This window comes from Myxocyprinus asiaticus, chromosome 19 (assembly GCF_019703515.2).
Source record: "Myxocyprinus asiaticus isolate MX2 ecotype Aquarium Trade chromosome 19, UBuf_Myxa_2, whole genome shotgun sequence".
NCBI lineage: Eukaryota > Metazoa > Chordata > Actinopteri > Cypriniformes > Catostomidae > Myxocyprinus > Myxocyprinus asiaticus.
In genome coordinates this window covers 21913885-21929541 of record NC_059362.1, presented here as the reverse complement: position 1 = coordinate 21929541, position 15657 = coordinate 21913885, and the positions used below count along the sequence as shown (strand labels likewise).

Below are 15657 nucleotides of genomic sequence, written 5' to 3'. Positions count from 1 at the left end.
ATATATATATATATATATATATATATATATATATATATATTGAATGTGTTGAAACTTGACACCGGGCGACGCACACTAAAAACTGCACAGTTAGAACGGTTTAAGTCTTGAATTTGTTGTGGGCCCCCGTGGACATTTGGGCCTCTAGAATCGTTACCACCTTTCACCCCACTAGCTACGGCCCTGCTCCTGGTTGGAGGCTTCCGTAAATATTTAGTTCATACGTAGGGTTACGTCCTACTTAAGTTTAAAGGTGCAACGCTCAAATATGTAGTAGAGCGTAAATTGTGACTTTAGTGCCCATTTATGCCACAACTAGGCTAAGTTGTAACTTACGTATAGCCGGTGCAACCGGCCCCAGAACACGAACAGTGCAGACAATGCAAGCAAAACATAACCCTCCTCCTGATCGTTATACCCCTCCTTATGTATCTCCAGGTATGTGAGCCTTTCTGTCTCTTGAATGTACCCCTTTTATGTACTGTGTTTTCCTGTGTGTGGCAATAATAAAAAAATAAAAAAATTAAAAAAATAAAAAAATAAAAATTAAATATAATTGCAAAACATGGACACAGAATTTGTAATGTTAATAAAAAAGTGGCTTACGAAGTATACAAAAAGTATTAATGTGGAATCTTCCATATAATAATAAAATAAATCTTCTATAGTCTTCCTCGTGAATTCCATACCAGACCGTGACAGTACTGTATAGTAAAGCAGAAAACACCAGTAAACTAGCAATGACAATATAGCAGCAAAATCTACCTATTCAGCCTATGTGTAACTAAAGTATTTGCTCTAGTTGTGTTTGTTAAATTTATTTTTTTTTAAGTTAAGTTAAACCATCTTCTAAAAGTTTGTATAAAACAGACAAAACAGCTCTAATTTGATGATTATCTGTCATCTGCATACTATTTACAGGTTTTAAGACTCGTTTCTTAAACACATCCCACATAAATCGTTCTTTTAAATCGGCTCTTTTAAAATGATTCATTTTATCCGTCTCAGATATCAGTCACTGAACTGGGAGTGGGAGGACATTGGGGATAAACCTGTAACTGACATGTGATAAACATCAGAAATTAATTAAAAAATGTATTTTATTGCAAAAACACACGTTAAATGCCGCACGGAGTCTTCTGGGAAAACTTTAAAGTGGTGACCAGTTGGCTTTTTGAACCGGTTCATTAAAACGAACTGTTCGAGCGAACCGATTCTTTGAAAGGAATCGGACTTTCAAACGCTGAACGGTGTGTGTTCGATTTCAAGACAGGATTGAAGGCGGAGTTAAAAACACTTCAAACAAATAATTGCCGCCACGCAGTCCTCACAGTTTGTTTTCAGTTTAACTTCCAATGCTTTTCTGAAACGAGCTGTTTGGGAAGTACCGAAGAAGAATCGTCATCAACTTAAAACCGCAGAGTTCATTCACTGTAAGTTTATAAAAAGTTATTGTTAAATTAATAATTTGACTGCAAGCCATTCATGGTTCCAGGTTGTCTCTTAATGTCCGGTTCTGTTAATTGGCATGACATTAAACACAGTACCACTTTATAATTTTCAGAAGTCATATTTTGCACACTTATTTATTGTTTAATAATTGTAATTTGTATGCAAGAATGTATTATTTTATTATAAGAAAAAGACTGCAGTCTGTGATATGCAGGTGTATTCAGAAAATGAGGTTGCTTTGGATTTAGCCTGACTTTTAAAGCTGCAGTAAGGCTAACATGGGGAACAGTTGAACTGTACACATTAAAGCAACTAGTTGTCATGAGTTTCACAGTAGACTTGATGTCGCTGTCCAGCATAACTTTCATGTGTCCTTGTGCTAATGTTAATTTCTTATACAATAACTTTGTGCAGCTTGCACTGAAACTATTTGTAGCACCTTTTAATTGACCTGTTGTTGCAATACTAACAATTGACTGTGTTTAAATTCTTTTAAAATCTGACGGATAAAAGTGTAGGGATTTCTTTGTACTCATTGATCAACCTTTTGGCGCATACTCGAGTGACCTACAGGTGACAAGATCCAAGATGAGCAACTTGTAACAAAAATATACAACTGGAACTGGTTACCCATCCCTTTTCTTGGTTATTCTTGTAAGAGCATGAGTTAAACAGCATAATTGTTGTGTTTTAAGTAATATGATTCTTTTCCGATTATGGTTACAGATTCTTTCCCCACCCATGCATGTATCACACCGCACCTAGCAGGTCTTTTCAGTGAGGCTTTGTCTGGTCTTGCTGTTCCACTAATTAGCTGAATGTTTTTGAGCACTGTCATTGTTATGGCATAGATGTGTTTGGGGGCAAAACTGCTAGTTTAATTATGCATGGTGTTGAGAGTGTCTCAGAAGTGAAGGAGATGTTTTCTTAACACATGGATTTCGGCTTTCACATAATTACCCAGAAATGTGTGTGTTTATACTGTAAGTGTGAAATTTAAGCCACCTTTTAATGAAAGTGTCACATTGCAAACTGTGTCCTTGCAATAATAATAACAGCCACAGGCACTGTCATCTGATACAGTTTCACTTTAAAGCGGGACAATAAGAATGAGGACACCTGTCACCAGATGACACTGCGCTGCGCATTATGATTTGTGTTCGAGACCCCTATACAGTTGTGATGTACAAATGTAGATCATTTGTGAGATTAAAGGGATAGTTCACCCAAAAATGAGAAATCTCATCATTTACTCACCCTCATGCCATCCAAGATGTGTATGACTTGCTTTATTCTTCAGAACACAAATGAAGATTTTTAGAAGAATATTTAAAATTTTAAATATGCCTAATTTTGTTTTAAAGGTCTCATACAATAGATTTACATGCATCCAAGGTCAAAAAACACTAATTTGCTCATCATTTAAATTGCAGCATTACCTTTTTTTTCCCAGTGTCAAAAACTACTTGTTCAATGATCCGTTCTAAAGGATTCATTCTAAACTCCTCCTTTCAGAGAGCCTACTCTGCTCTGATTGGTCAGATGTCCCAGTCTGTTGTGATTGGTCTACCGCTTAGTGTAGTGTTTGAGGGCGGGTCAAAGCTGTTCGCGAGCAGCCAATGAAGACCAGAGGCAGGTTTTTTGTTACCAAATTTCATAGGTTAGTACAGGAAGTAAGTCTGGAATTACTAACGACTCGTTTCAGGTGTACAGAATCGGTTCTTTCTTTTGGGAGTCAATAACTCCATTTGTCGTGCACTTTGATTTTTGAAACTTTGCAGACTTTTTTTACATTCACAAACAGCTATATAACACACTACATGAAAGGTAATATTTGAAAAACCATAATAGGTGCTCTTTAATCTCTGTAGGCCAATACAATGCAAGTGAATTGGTACCAACATTTTGAAACTGCAAAAAGCACAAAGGCAGCATGAAAGTAACCCATATGACTCCAGTGGTTCAATCCATCACTTCAGAAGCGATATAATAGGTGTGGGTGAGAAACAGATCAATATTGAAGTCCTTTTTTACAGATAAATATCCACTTTCACATTCTTCTTCTGTTTTTTCGCAATTGGCATTCTTTGTGCATATTGCCAACTACTAGGCAGGAAGAAGAATTTATAGTAAAAAAACGACTTAAATATTGATCTGTTTCTGAGTACACATCACTTCTGAAGATATGGAAATAACCACGAGTCATATAAATTATTTTTATGCTGCCTATACATGCTTTATGGAGCTTCAAAATGTTGGTACCCATTCACTTGCATTGTGTTGACCTACAGAGCTGAAATATTCTTCTAAAAATCTCTGTTTGTATTCTGCAGAAGAAAGAAAGACATACACATCTGGAATGACATGAGGGTGAGTAAATGCTGAGAGAATTTTTGTATTTGGGTGAACTATTCCTTTAACAGCATAACTAGGTATAGCTTTGTTTGACTGAACATAAGGAGTTTTTATTGGTGAATCTCACAAAGCCTGTCACTAGCCCCACTAAACACAGAGATTTTTAACACTGAAAAATACTATTTTGTTCAAATATGACAATACTATGCTTATTGGTTCTATTTGTTGTACTAGCTTTAAGTTTTTCTGCTTTTAATTAATGATTTGTTTATGGGGTGACATATGCTGCCGTATTCTTTACAGGCAAGTGAGATTCATTCAATGGGCAATTAGTCCGCTTTGGCCATGTATTATTGCAAAAATCTTAATGTATACTTTTTGAAACACAGATCAACACATGCCTTAATGACTTGTTCTTTGTTTCTACTTTTTGTCACTTATCAAGCATACAGTTTGGCTTAGTAACACATTTCAAATGGGTTTAGTGTTGCATGCTTGATTAAGGGAATTAAGAAATCAAGGTGATTCACATCCACTCATATAAAGTATGTAACACACAGCACAAGTTTTGTCTAATCAGAATGCTTTTTGCAGGTCATCCTATTATTAGCCTCAGATTCCTCAGGTCTCTAGTCTCTCTCTCTCTCTGTCTCTTCTCCCTGTCCTTTTGTGCATGTACAGTATGTGGAAAAAAGTACATGGTCTTCCGGTATGTGTGCATATTCCCAAGCCTGTATTTTCCCCTTTGAATTCAGTTTTGGCAGCAGTGAGTGAGGCTGAGCTCTCAATTCCAGTTTCCAGAGTTATTTGGCTGTGATTTAGGTTGACTCTGAATCTCACCCAGGAACAACAGGTGTGTGTGTGTGTGTGTGTGTGTGTGAGAGAATGAGTGACTGTTCTGGAAGAATCAGAAGGGATTCAAATAGAAACAGAATGACTATTCAGTCATTTATGCATACCCTAGCAAGGTCATAAACATTCAGGATAGTTCTTTAGAGTGGATGTTCCACTCACAATGCAAGTGAATGGGTACCAAAATTTTGAAGCTCAAATGCACAAAAAGGCATCATAAAAGTAATCCATAAGACTTCAGTGGTTAAATTAATATCTTCAGAAGTGATATGATAGGTGTGGGTGAGAAACCGATCAATGTTTAAGTCTGTTTTTACAATAAATTCTTCTTCCTGCCCAGTAGGTGGCAATATGCACAAAGTATGTGATTTGGCAAAAACAAAAGAAGAATGTGAAAGTGGAGATTTATAGTAAACAAGGACTTAAATATTGATTTGTTTCTCACCTTCACCTATCATATCACTTCTGAAGATATGGATTTAACCACTGGAGTCGCATGGATTACTTTTATGCTGAGTTTCAAAATTTTGGTACCCATTTACTTGCATTGAAAGGACCTAAAGAGCTGAGATATTCTTCTAAAAATCTTTGTGTTCAGCAGAAGAAAGTAAGTCATACACATCTGTGATGACATGAAGGTGAGTAAATGATGAGTGAATTTTTCTTTTTGGGTGAACTATCCCTTTAAGGGAATTAACATAAAATACTTATGGAAAGTTGGCTATACTCCATCTATAATTGTATTCTGTAATCATTTTGCCTTTTTTTTTTTTTTTAATGATTATTATGCATACAATTGTATGACCTCATATCAGTTGAAAGACATTAAGCATTTGTCACACCGCTGGACCATTAAAAAGGTCTAATCTAGTGAAGACAAAAACGAAAAAAAAAAAGAAAGAATAATAACAGGTCAAGGCACCTTAAATATACCATTTCCCTCATACATTCTTATACATTTTAACCTGAAATCCTGATGTTTGTTAAAAAGTTAATGACATATGTCAACAACCCCCCAGCATGGGTAAATGTTAAAAGAACAGCTTTTTTGTGTGTCATATTGACAAGATTTTTTAGAAGATATTTCTCCTTTTACCTTTCATAGAAATACAGGCAGAGTTGCATGTAATACTTATCGCAATTAAAAGTTAATCAGAATTGGAATATCACTTGTATAGAGTGTATTAAGCCCATAAGCCACTTCTGAAAACACACTATAACAAGAATGTAATATTTTAGCTAGGTTGTTTGTGCCTGTGTACATTGTGAAGTGTGTTCGCTGTGCTTATGTACCTCCCTAGAAGAGCAAACCGTACTTCCTTCATAATTCATTAATTACTGTTCTGTTCATTTATTCTGGTTCAGACTTTATTTGCAGTCAGTGTTGTGGGTTTTGAATTTAATTAGCTTTATCTCCCCAGGGCTGGCTTCCTACATGGACTTCCTTTATTGCATTGCTACTTTATGCTGATGGTGTTTATCTGTTCATAAGCCCTTTTCTTTCACAAACTAATTCACAGTACTATCAGAATTATTTGTGTAAGTAGGAGTCTGTCAACAAAGCTCCTTACTTGTATCACTCCGCTGTAATATGTGAGACCTTGCCTTAGATCCGCAGAACATGTGTGCATTTGGCAACTTTACAGGGTAGTTGATGTCATGTGAAACTATATTTATGTCTTTGGGTTCTTATACTGTATTTGCTATGTTGATGCTGAATGGCTGATATCAATTTAAAAGCCTAAATATTAGTTCATCTTTTCGCTCGAAAGTCGTTTTTATCAGAATGTGTCAATTATTGGTTGTACCTGCTGATTCATAAATGGACAAGATCTAGTTACATGTGCTGAACATAAGGCATACCAAAAATGAAAATTCTCATTCACCCTCATGCTATCCAAGACGTGTATGACTTTCTTCTGCTGAACACAAAGATTTTTAGAAGAATATCTCGGCTCTGTAGGTCCTTAAAATGCAAGTCAACTGGGTCCAAAACTTTGAAGCTCAAAAAGTATAAAAAGGCAGCATAAAAGTAATCCATGCGACTCCTGTGGTTAGATCTATGTCTTCAGACAGGGGCGGACTGGAAAGAAAATTCGGCCTGGGATTTTACATAGAAACTGGCCCAAAAGTTGTTGAGCGTGGGTGGGTTGCTGTCCTTTTCTGCATATCACTGCCCCCTTCCGCATATCGCGGCGCCATTTTGTGGCGAGTTCTGCATAACGCGGCGGCCCCATTTCATGGCCGGCACACTGGGAAAAGTCCCGGTTCTCCCAATGGCCAGTCCGTGCCTGTCTTCATAACAGATATGATAGGTGTGGTTGAGAAACGGATCAATATTTAAGTCATTTGTTTTCTATAAATCTTCACTTTCAAACAGCCCTTCTAAGCACTCTTCTCTCCTAAGAGTTTTTGGAGATACATATTCTTCATGGATATTGCCACCTAATGGGCAGGGAGGAGAATTTATAGTAAAAAAAGGAAATGAATATTCATCTCTTTCTCACCCGCACCTATCATATCGCTTCTGAAAACATGGATTTAAACACTGGAGTCTTATAGATTACTTTATGCTGCTTTTGTGTTTTTTGAGCTTCAAAGTTTTGGACCCTGTTGACTTGCATTTTAAGGACCTACAGAGCTGAAATATTCTTCTAAAAATCTTTGTGTACAGCAGAAAAAAAAAGTCATACATCTGGGATGATATGAGGGTGAGTAAATGATGAGAATTTTCATTTTTGGGTGAACTATTCCTTAAAGGCACACAATTGTATGAAAGTCATTGCATTAGATAACAAAATATCAAACAAACGATGCTAGATATTTCTTTAAAATAAATGCCTTGATTTGATATGTTTTTATATAATGTAAATGCATCAGATTTTTAAGTGTAGCTTAAGTGTCAAGTGGGGCCGCTGCATATGCAAAAAAGATATTTAAATAAGTACAATATACTATCAGTCCTAGTTTATTTCCTGTGTGAATGAAAACTGGGGAAATTACTGTACATGAATCAGTAAAGGAAAAAGGTTGGAGAATGAAAAGCTTATTTAAAATACAAACCATTTAAATGCTTAGGAGTTCGAACTGGTCCACCATGTCCTAAATTTAACATTTGACAAATGCACATTTTTTGTGTATCATTTATGATGACAATAAGTAATAGTAATGTGAACTTACTGTCATAATTTTGTTGAAACCTTTTTTTTTTTTTTTTGCAAGCAGAGGGAATGAGTGTGTGAGGGTGTTAAGGCAAGAGTCATGGCATCGGGGGGAGAAACCTGCACTCTGTCTGAGGATGAAAGGGGCATCCCACTAGACATTGATGATGTACACATGCTGTTGCAAGGTCAGTCTTTAATGTAATCCAAAAATTGAGTTTGATTAGATGGTAACACTTTACAATAAGGTTCCATTTGTTAACATTATTTAATGCAGTAGGTATCATGAAAAAATAAGCAATATATTTTTTACATTTATTAATCTTTTTTAATGTTAGTTAATAAGAATACTGTTGTTCATTATTAGTTATACCGATCAGCCACAACATTAAAACCACCTGCCTAATATTGTGTAGGTCCCCCTCGTGCTGCCAAAACAGCACCAACCCACATTCTATTCCTCTCACCACAATTGAACAGAGCAGTTATCTGAGTTAACGTAGACTTTGTCAGTTCGAACCACTCTGACCGTTCTCTGTTGACCTCTCTCATCAACAAGGCATTTCCGTCCACTGAACTGCCGCTCGCTGGATGTTTTTTGTTTTTGGCACCATTTGGAGTAAATTCTAGAGACTGTTGTGTGTGAAAATCCCAGGAGATCAGCAGTTACAGAAATACTCAAACCAGCCAATCTGGCACCAACAATCATGCCATGGTCAAAATCACTGATAAAATTTTTTCCCCATTCTGATGATTGATGTGAACATTAACTGAAGCTCCTGACCTGTATCTGAATTATTTTATGCATTACACTGCTGCCACATGACTGGCTGATTAGATAATCGCATGGATGATTGTTAGTGCCAGATGGGCTGGTTTGAATATTTCTGTAACTGCTGATATCCTGGGACTTTCACGCACAACAGTCTCTAGAATTTACTCAGAATGGTGCAAAAAACAAAAAACATCCAGTGAGCAGCAGTTCTCTGGACAGAAATGCCTTGTTGATAAGAGAGGTCAACAGAGAACGGCCAGACTGGTTCGAACTGACAAAGTCTACGGTAACTCAGATAACCACTCTGTACAATTGTGGTGAGAGGAATATCATCTCAGAATGCTATTCGGAGATGTCGGTTGGCGCTGTTTTGGCAGCATGAGGGGGACCTACACAATATTAGGCAGGTGGTTTTAATGTTGTGGCTGATCAGTTTATGTTAGTTCATAGTGCATATTTATTATTGTTTGCTAATATAACTTTTGATTTAAAAATGTACTATATAATGTTACTATATGTTGAAATTAATATTAACTGAGGTTAATACATGCTTAAGTATTGTTAATTGTTAGTTCATGTTAACTAATGTTGTTAACTAATGTTAACAAATGGAACCTTACAGTAAAGTGTTACCGATTAGATTAAATTACCTTTTTATCTTTCGATAAGATGTGAGACCAATTCTGCAGTTTAAATTTGTAAAAGGAAATTGGCAATTATTTCAAGCATATGGGTATAATTAACTTGTACAATGACATCTGATTTTAAATGTATGGAAGTCATTTTGTAAGCGGTTTTTAATGTGGCACTTGCCAAATGAACAATAAAATGATAAATGCTTTTTTTTTTTCCTCCATCTGAATTCATCTGTTTTTGTTCTACTGGTTCTTTTCCATTTGTATTCCCCTTTCTGAAGTTTAGGGTGGCCGCCAGACAGTGTGTGGTTGGGATTGTAAACTGTTGACTCACCATTTTCTTTTTCAAACAGAAACGTGTTCGGAGAGGGTGTGCAAAAAAGTAACTTGACTATGTTTTTCTAGAACCTGTTCATCACCATCTTAAGTACACATGATCCTGAGTACACAGTAATTGTAACCTGGCACATCAAGAATGAATCGGAAGAAATATAAGCCAGCACATAGAGCTATATGCAATTGTTAAAGGCTCTAGTGACAATGAATAGGACAATAAATCAATTTAAAGGGATAGTTCACACAAAAATGAAAATTTATGTCATCATTTATTCACCATTATGTTGTTACAAACCCGTATGAATTTCTTTTTTATGTGAAACACAAAAGGAGATGTTATGTAAAATGACAGCCTCAGTCACCATTCACTTTAATTGCATATATTTTTTTCTTCTTTCTCCCATCTCCTTTTGTATTCCACTAAAGTCAGAAAGTCATATGGTGATCCCTTTAAGCTGTGTGTTGTATTTAACTTTACGACCCAAATGTTTTCTGCATTAAAATGTAATTTGTTATTCTGAATTATTCATTTACCACTATTTTTCAGTAGAGCCCTCTGATCTGTAACTGTTTTATACCTCAAAGACCTTTGAACATGTAGCTGTTGGTGTCTCAAATTCAAATTTATTTTGACTTTAACTGCTGCGTGTGGATCATTCACTGTGTGTCATGTGTCTTAGTGGTCCTGTCTGTTAAAACCATTTGTGTGCTGGACTCCATTCAGACAGTTTCTGCTTGCTGGTGCATGGTTGCCAGGCTACCGATTGTTTGCTATGACGACAGGGCCTGTCCTAAAGAATGGCACCTTGTCTGAAGTCATGTCTAAAGTGACATCACGTGTTTGTCTAGTCCAATGATGACACTTTTGTCATCAGGTTAAAGATTACCAGACATAACAAGTTGGCAGTTTAGGTTAGATTTTATAAATGCAAGTATTGTTCTATGTTTAAACGTAGCCGGTGATGATCATGTGTTTTTGTATTCAGAAAGCTAGTACATTCAAGAACATATTCAATAATGCTTATGAACCGAATACATATACCAGAACATATGGATTTACACTACCAGTCAACAATTTGGACACATCTTAAAGAAAGAGTTCATCCAAAAATGAAAATTATTTCATTTACTCACCCTCATGTCATTCCAGATGTGTATGACTTTTTTTTATTCTGCAGAACACAAAGATGTTTAGAAGAATATCTCAGCTCAGTAGTTCCTTTTTTTTTTCTTTTTTTTTTTTAAGTAGCAAGCACCTTGCGATAATTTTATTTGAATGTAAGGTGCATGAGATGTGTTAGTTTAACGACATTAATCGACATAGGAGTATTTACTTACTGCTAACCATTTGATAACTTTTAATTTGACATGGAGGAACAGAAAAGAAACAAAAACTTAAGTAGACAAGAGCTGGATGTTCTTGTTGAGGAAATTACTGCAAGGAAAAAGTTCTACTTGGGAAGCTTGATGATAATATCATGTTGGAAAGTAAGAGGCGGGTAAATGGGAAAGGGTGACTGAGGCTGTCTCCGCTGTAACCAAACCCGATAGGGATGTGGATGGGGGTGAAAAAGAGTCTCAGCTTTCTAATGTTATAATTATGTTTCTATAAACTCTAATGATCGCGGAGAGAGAGAGCGCTATATGTAGCACATCGTTTGGATTAGCATGATTGGTCACCACGTTAAGAAGCTTCAAAACAACATTTATTGTGAATTTGGCGACAACATTTACATGGTTTACAAGCTGAAAATAAAAATATAATTAAACCAAAAACAGTCAAAAGTTTTTTGGTCTAAAATATAATTTCTACATAAAGACCACTGCGACTTCAGAATCAACATGAAAAACCCAGTAAATTCATTAAACATCTTACATTTTAGGATTTAAGACAATGGTGAGGTTATCCGAACTTTAAGATGCTATTTACGACGATATTTAAGAAATTTTGTTTCGAGAATTTGAATGCTTAAGTTTTTCTTAAGAACAATCTTAAGATAAAAGAAAAGAACTTAAGTTTATTCAGGAATACAAAATATTCTTTTTTTCTTAAGTTACAAATTAAGAAGAAAATGGTAGTTGAGAAAAAATTTCTTAAGAACGTTTCGTGAATCCAGCCCCTGACCTTTCAAGCTCCAAAAATCACAAAGGCAGCATAAAAGAAATCCATAAAACTCCAGTGTTTTTATCTATGCCTTCAGAAGCGATATAATAGGTGTGGGTGAGAAACGGATCAATATTTAAGTCCTTTTTTAACCATAAATCTCCACTTTCACTTTCTGAAAGTGAAATTGGAGATTTATAGTAAAAAAAGATTGAAATTTTGATCTGTTTCTCACCCAAATTGATTGCATCACTTCAGAAGACATGTATTAAACCACTAGAGTCATATGTGTTACTTTTATGCTGCCTTTATGTGAATTTTGGAGCTTGAAAGGTTAATAAAAATATGCATTCCTCTTGACTGTATTACATCATTTACAACTAAAAATACAATTCTCTTTTGCTGCCACTCTGTGGACATTTCACCAGTAAATCGGAGCTCGCACCTGCTCTTAGTACACCTTCAAAAAAGCTTCAAGCTTCAGCCACTGGGGACAGTGATTTTAATTTCGGTGAGCGTAGACTGATTTCAGCCGTGGAAATTTTGACCTACATAATTCTGTCTAATCTTCAGTTTAGGGTTATTTCTTAGGTTTGATGATGTTACCATTATAATAAAATGAGGAAAATTATTCTAATAAAGAATGAGTAGGTGTGTCCAAACCTTTGGCTGGGACTGTATAGTTATGTGTTTGAAGAGGGAGCATCGTTGTACTGTAGTTGAGATTATTGGTAGCCATGGCCCAAAATGATGCTGGACATCCAGTTTCCAAGATGGGTTACTGAGTCAGCTTGTTGGATCCTATCCCATAAAACTACATGAACAGCCTGTCCTGAAGGAAAGGCCCAGTCTCCCTTTAATAGCATAGGAAGAAGTTTCAAATTAAATGCAACGTTGATTGGTGGGTGGTGGCCCCGACTAGAGTGCCATGTTTCTGTCGACTGAGTTTTTTGCATGGTATGGATGTATCAACTGGGTGACCAGAGAAACTCTAGATGAGAGCAATTTTAATGCCCAAATGAAGGAAAATGGTGTCTCTCAAACCCCTGTTTGAGGTGGAAACTGTTGGCAGCTCGAAGATTGGTAAGTTGAGCAAGATTTCCAGTGGTACTGCAACATTAACAGATTTTAAATAGTTACGTATGAACAATGTGCTGGTTTTTGATTTGCTATGAACCAGAAAGCAACAAAGCGGTGTTGCGGCATGATGTGTACACATATTTGCATGGATATATTCTAATTTTGCCAATGTTCCCTTGCTATGTCTTTCAAACACGCTCAAAATGCATAGCATGCAGTTTTTCAACAAGATTTTGGTCCAGGAATAATTCCGATCTAATGTAATGTTATGTTATTAACAGTGGAACAGGAACAGATTCAGAAGAGAACTTTCACAAACTGGATCAATGCACAGCTCTCCAAGGTAATTCCAAGCACAACACATAACTTACTGTAATGACTCTCACAAGACTGGTTTTACATTTGATTTTGACATCTGAGTTGGCACATGTGGCAATACATTTCTTCATATAAAGAGCCATTTGACATTTGTGTGCACATTGCTCTTCTTGCAAGACCTAAAGACTAATATTTCTGTTTCATGTTTCACAACAGACAAATGTATTTTCCAAGATCCCAATTATTTTATTTTATAACATATACGGTTTAATTGAAAGTCTGATCTACTACTCTTACACATTTTGCGTTTCTTTTGACAGTGCAGTAGTCGCTCCACAATCAAATACAAAACCGTGTAGTCTAGAAGCATTATAGAGTTTAAATGAGGCAGTGGTTGAAATGCTGACTCACTGGCCAGTGAGGAAGGTCTGTCCTGCTCTTTCTGCCTGTGAGGAGCTTGGCAAGGAGCTTGATTATTTATAGCTCCCTGCCCAGTGCACTTCAACGGGCTGTAACATGAGCCATTCACCTCGTCCACCGCCACTTGGCCACAGATCAGACACATGCTCTTGAAATTCCTGTAGCAAGTGATAACCTGTGTGGATTTCAGTGATAGAGCAGTCTCTATATAGCTTTAGGTGTTCTTTGTGCATATTTTACATCAGGTTATGGAATCTTTGTATTTCTACTTTAAAACAAGAATATAATTATTCCCAATTTTTTTTCCCCCACCAAATGATGTTTTTGAGAGAGTTGCACATCTGTCCACTGTAGTAAAATATAGTAATAGTTATTCTAAAAGTAGTTGGTGCATCACCACTTCATTAACCATTTTAAATTAATGTTGTTGTAATAATTGCACTGACATATTAAAAGGACAGTCATATAAAATTGAGTAAGGGTCAAAGGTAATCACCCATGGTGGTTTGGATATAACATTATACCCTGAATAGTTACAGTATAAATGCTTTAAAGTGGCCTGGGTAGTTCGGTGAGTATTGATACTGACTACCACCCCAGGAGTCATGAGTTTGAATCCAGGGTGTGCTGAGTGACTCAGCCAGGTCTCCTAAGCAACCAAATTGGCCCGGTTGCTAGGGAGGGTAGAGTCACACAGGGTAACCTCCTCATGGTCGCGATTAGTGGTTCTCTCTCTCTCAGTGGGGCACGTGGTAAGTTGTGTGTGGATCGCGGAGAGTAGCATGAGCCTCCACATGCGGAGTCTCCGTGGTGTCATGCACAACGAGTCATGTGGTAAGATGCACAGATTGACGGAGACTTGTCCTCCGCCACCCAGATTGTGCTGAGTAACCGTGCCACCATGAGGACCTACTATGTAGTGGGAATTGGACATTCCAAATTGGGAGAAAAGGGGATAAAAAATAAATAAATGGCTTTCAAGAGAGATTTGCTGTAGTAATATGCATCAGAAGGTAAATATCCACCATTTGCAACTAAGGAAGGGATATGTAGTCAGATAAAAGACAGGTCATTACAAGATGACACGACCCCCATGCGAAGCGACAATATTTCGTGTCCATAAATAAATGGCCATGAAATATTGTTATAAATATAAGTTAACACTTTAAGTTAAAATAGGAATGTGTGTTGTAGAGGAGCCCTCCGACCTCAGTCCAGGATCTGTTCTCGGACCTTCGAGATGGAACTCGATTGTTGGACCTACTCGAGGTGATGAGTGGTCAGCGCATGGTGAGTGCTGAAAAACACCTATCGGGAGGTTCACAGAGGAATTGTTATAATAATGGATATGTTTTTGCTGCATGCAATCATGGGTATCATACAATGAATTTGTTTTTTTCTTTTCTAGAAACGTGAGAGGGGTCATGGTGTGTTTCAGCAGAGAGGAAACATCGAGACTGCTTTGAACTTCTTAAAAAATAAATCAGTAAGAGGTCTTTTGTGATTCTTATTGGGAATGTGTCTTTCAAAGAATGTTTGGCTGACTTTAAAGGAACAATAGAACATTCACATTTATATGAAATGATATACAGTATTTGTGTACTCTCAGATAAAACTGGTGAACATAAACATCCCAGACATCATAGAGGGCAAACCTTCTATCATTCTAGGCCTGATATGGACAATTATCCTGCACTGCCATGTAAGCAAAACAATACATCTACATATTTCTTTAAAGCTGAAGTATGTCACTTTTCAGTGTTAAAATACTTTCTTCTATCCCAGCTTAATATGCAGAGACACTATAAGTAAGCTATTCATAGATTTTCTCAAACCGCAAACACGGTGTCTCTGTGGAACTATAAAAATTCCTGTGATTGTTTTGCACGACCCGCTTAGACCTGCCCCAACAACATTACTCAACCAATGCTGTGAGTTCATGCCCCCAGCAAAGTAAAGAAAATTATAAAATAATGATGTACATGTACCCAGGAGGCATATATAATTTCCTGTCTTTTAGAGGACTCTTTGTGTCAGGGAACTTGGGCTGAAAGTTTTATTTTTATTTTTTATTTTATTTTTTATATATACTTTATTGTCTATATGCTCGGTACAATTCTAATGACATTGTACAATCCATTTACATTCTTTTCAATTTATACATTTTTC

General features: G+C 36.5%; 1 protein-coding gene across 1 annotated transcript in view; it reads left to right on the top strand.

Moving 5' to 3' along the window:
• The first annotated feature begins 1394 nt into the window (after nt 1-1394).
• The window catches only part of LOC127409945 (nesprin-2-like), a 135894-nt gene continuing 121631 nt past the window's right edge, over nt 1395-15657 (top strand). Inside the window, exons 1-6 of the mRNA XM_051644937.1 lie at nt 1395-1433; nt 7885-8008; nt 13032-13093; nt 14683-14778; nt 14897-14974; nt 15098-15190. Of these exons, the coding sequence (XP_051500897.1) occupies nt 7921-8008; nt 13032-13093; nt 14683-14778; nt 14897-14974; nt 15098-15190 (417 nt within the window). The 5' untranslated portion in view covers nt 1395-1433; nt 7885-7920. The remainder of the gene's footprint in view (nt 1434-7884; nt 8009-13031; nt 13094-14682; nt 14779-14896; nt 14975-15097; nt 15191-15657) is intronic.